Below are 3,199 nucleotides of genomic sequence, written 5' to 3' on the forward strand. Positions count from 1 at the left end.
TCACAGATCAACGTTGATTTAAACATTTCATTGAAATCTAAACTAACTCTGTGCATCGCAGTAACTTGTCCCACTTTGTCCCACTTTGTCCGACATTGTCCCACTTTGTCCCACATTGCTCCACTTTGTCCCACTTTGTCCCACATTGTCCCACATTGTCCCACATTGCCCCACTTTGTCCCACATTGCTCCACTTTGTCCCACTTTGTCCCACATTCTCCCACTTTGTCCCACATTGCTCCACTTTGTCCCACTTTGTCCCACATTGTCCCACATTGTCCCACTTTGTCCCACATTGCTCCACTTTGTCCCACTTTGTCCCACTTTGTCCCACATTGCCCCACTTTGCCCTTTGTCCCACATTGTCCCACTTTGTCCCACATTGCCCCACATTGTCCCACATTGTCCCACTTTGTCCCACATTGTCCCACATTGCCCCACTTTGTCCCACATTGTCCCACATTGCCCCACTTTGTCCCACATTGTCCCACATTGTCCCACATTGCCCCACTTTGTCCCACATTGTCCCACATTGTCCCACATTGCCCCACTTTGTCCCACATTGTCCCACTTTGTCCCACATTGTCCCACATTGCCCCACTTTGTCCCACATTGCCCCACTTTGTCCCACATTGTCCCACATTGCCCCACTTTGTCCCACATTGCCCCACTTTGTCCCACATTGCCCCACTTTGTCCCACTTTGCCCCACTTTGTCCCACATTGCCCCACTTTGTCCCACTTTGTCCCACATTGCCTCACTTTGTCCCACATTGTCCCACATTGCCCCACATTGTCCCACTTTGTCCCACATTGTCCCACATTGTCCCACATTGCCCCACTTTGCCCTTTGTCCCACATTGTCCCACTTTGTCCCACATTGTCCCACTTTGTCCCACATTGCCCCACTTTGTCCCACATTGCCCCACTTTGTCCCACATTGTCCCACATTGCCCCACTTTGTCCCACATTGCCCCACTTTGTCCCACATTGCCCCACTTTGTCCCACATTGCCCCACTTTGTCCCACATTGTCCCACATTTCCCCACTTTGTCCCACTTTGCCCTTTGTCCCACATTGTCCCACATTGTCCCACTTTGTCCCACATTGCCCCACATTGTCCCACTTTGTCCCACATTGTCCCACATTGCCCCCACTTTGTCCCACATTGCCCCACTTTGTCCCACATTGCCCCACTTTGTTCCACATTGTCCCACATTGCCCCACTTTGTCCCACATTGTCCCACTTTGTCCCACATTGCCCCACTTTGTCCCACATTGCCCCACTTTGTCCCACATTGCCCCACATTGTCCCACATTGCCCCACTTTGTCCCACATTGTCCCACTTTGTCCCACATTGCCCCACTTTGTCCCACATTGCCCCTACATTGTCCCACATTGCCCCACTTTGTCCCACATTTCCCCACATTGTCCCACATTGCCCCACATTGCCCCACATTGCCCCACTTTGTCCCACATTGTCCCACATTGCCCCACTTTGTCCCACATTGCCCTCACATTGCCCCACTTTGTCCCACATTGTCCCACATTGCCCCACTTTGTCCAACATTGCCCCACTTTGTCCCACATTGTCCCACATTGCCCCACATTGTCCCACATTGCCCCACATTGCCCCACATTGTCCCACTTTGTCCCACTTTGTCCCACATTGCCCCACATCGTCCCACATCGCCCCACATTGTCCCACATTGCCCCACATTGTCCCACATTGCCCCACATTGTCCCACATTGCCCCACTTTGTCCCACATTGTCCCACATTGCCCCACATTGTCCCACATTGCCCCACATTGTCCCACATTGCCCCACTTTGTCCCACATTGCCCCACTTTGTCCCACATTGCCCCACTTTGTCCCACATTGTCCGACATTGTCCCACATTGCCCCACATTGTCCCACATTGCCCCACATTGTCCCACTTTGTCCCACATTGCCCCACATTGTCCCACATTGCCCCACTTTGTCCCACATTGTCCCACTTTGTCCCACATTGTCCCACATTGCCCCACTTTGTCCCACATTGCCCCACATTGTCCTACATGGTGCTCGCTGGCTCCGGGTCTCCCCGCTGCGTTTGGTCCTCAGGGTCTGATCTACTTCACCGGCCGGCTGAGGATGCTGGAGAAGCGGCAGGAGCAGATCAGGGAGCTGAGCAGCAAACACCAGCAGCTGAAGGAGGAGCTGGAGGAGGCCAAGAGCCGGCTGAGCCTCCCCCCCGCCAAGTGGACCGGAGAGTGTGAGTACACAAGCTTTACTGCAGCAAAGAGTCCTAAAACCCGCCATGAGTCAGCATTATGAGTCCTCAACCCTGCAAAGGTCTGAGTACTTCTACTCAACTACAACATCGGAGTCCTTCTCCTCTGCGTATTACTCTGAACTGATAGTGTGTGATGGTGTTTTGCAGTCGAGATGGACCAGGACCTGGACCGGGGGTCTCAGGAGTTCCTGGAGGCTCTGCTTCGGACCACAGAGGACCTGCAGGACTGTGTCAGCCTCTGCAAGTCCCGCGTCATGATGGAGACGTGTTTCGACACCGCCGCGCAGGACGAGCAGCAGGGGGTGGGAGAGGAGGCGGCACGGACTAGAAAGGTAGTGTAGTACCACCGTTTGGCCACTACGGAGATCTGCTGATTCAACGGGGGGGGGGGGGGGGTTTGTGCAGAGAGACGCATTATAAAACAGAACTCAGTGAACGATTCAACTAGAAAGAAGTATCCAGCTCTTATGATGCAAACATGGCGCCCGCTGAGGGGCGGAGGGAGAGTCTGAGAAGAGGGATGAGGAGATGATGAAGACAAACACTGACCTCCTTCAGATCCGCAGAACACATGGGCCTCTTTCGTCCACACGGAGGGAAAGGTGTGGGGATGAAAGCTCTCTGAATGTCTGGTGAGGCTCTCATGGAAGCGCCTTTATATTTATCATCTAGTTTAACGTGTATTTATCATTTGTTTGTTTTTGTTTGTTTATCATGTCTGGTTCTCGTGGTGCTGACATTACAAACAAACCTCCTGTGAATTCTTTATGCAAAACCACCAGGATTCAGATATTTGGTTCATGATGAAATGAGATGAAGCAGCAAGGAGCAACTACTCTGTATTCCTGCAGACGCTTTGCTTCTCTTCAGTCGCTCCACGTTAGGACCGGCTCGCAGGCCGAGCCAACGAGGACACGCACGCA

The 3,199-nt window shown here is 52.8% G+C and overlaps 1 protein-coding gene across 1 annotated transcript; it reads right to left on the reverse strand.

Moving 5' to 3' along the window:
- Window positions 1-1,383: 1,383 nt before the first annotated feature.
- Window positions 1,384-2,040, reverse strand: LOC117536897 (keratin-associated protein 5-4-like). Its single transcript, XM_034201989.1, has one exon. It carries the CDS (start codon window positions 2,038-2,040, stop codon window positions 1,384-1,386), a length of 657 nt encoding a protein of 218 aa, XP_034057880.1.
- Between the last annotated feature and the right edge of the window lie 1,159 nt (window positions 2,041-3,199).

The sequence above is a fragment of the Gymnodraco acuticeps genome, unplaced genomic scaffold (genome assembly GCF_902827175.1).
Source record: "Gymnodraco acuticeps unplaced genomic scaffold, fGymAcu1.1, whole genome shotgun sequence".
In the NCBI taxonomy this organism is placed as follows: Eukaryota; Metazoa; Chordata; class Actinopteri; order Perciformes; family Bathydraconidae; genus Gymnodraco; species Gymnodraco acuticeps.

Coding starts and splice junctions, on each gene's coding strand:
- LOC117536897 (XM_034201989.1), bottom strand. CDS start 2,040: ATGTGGGACAAAGTGGGGCAATGTGGGACAATGTGGGACAAAGTGGGA.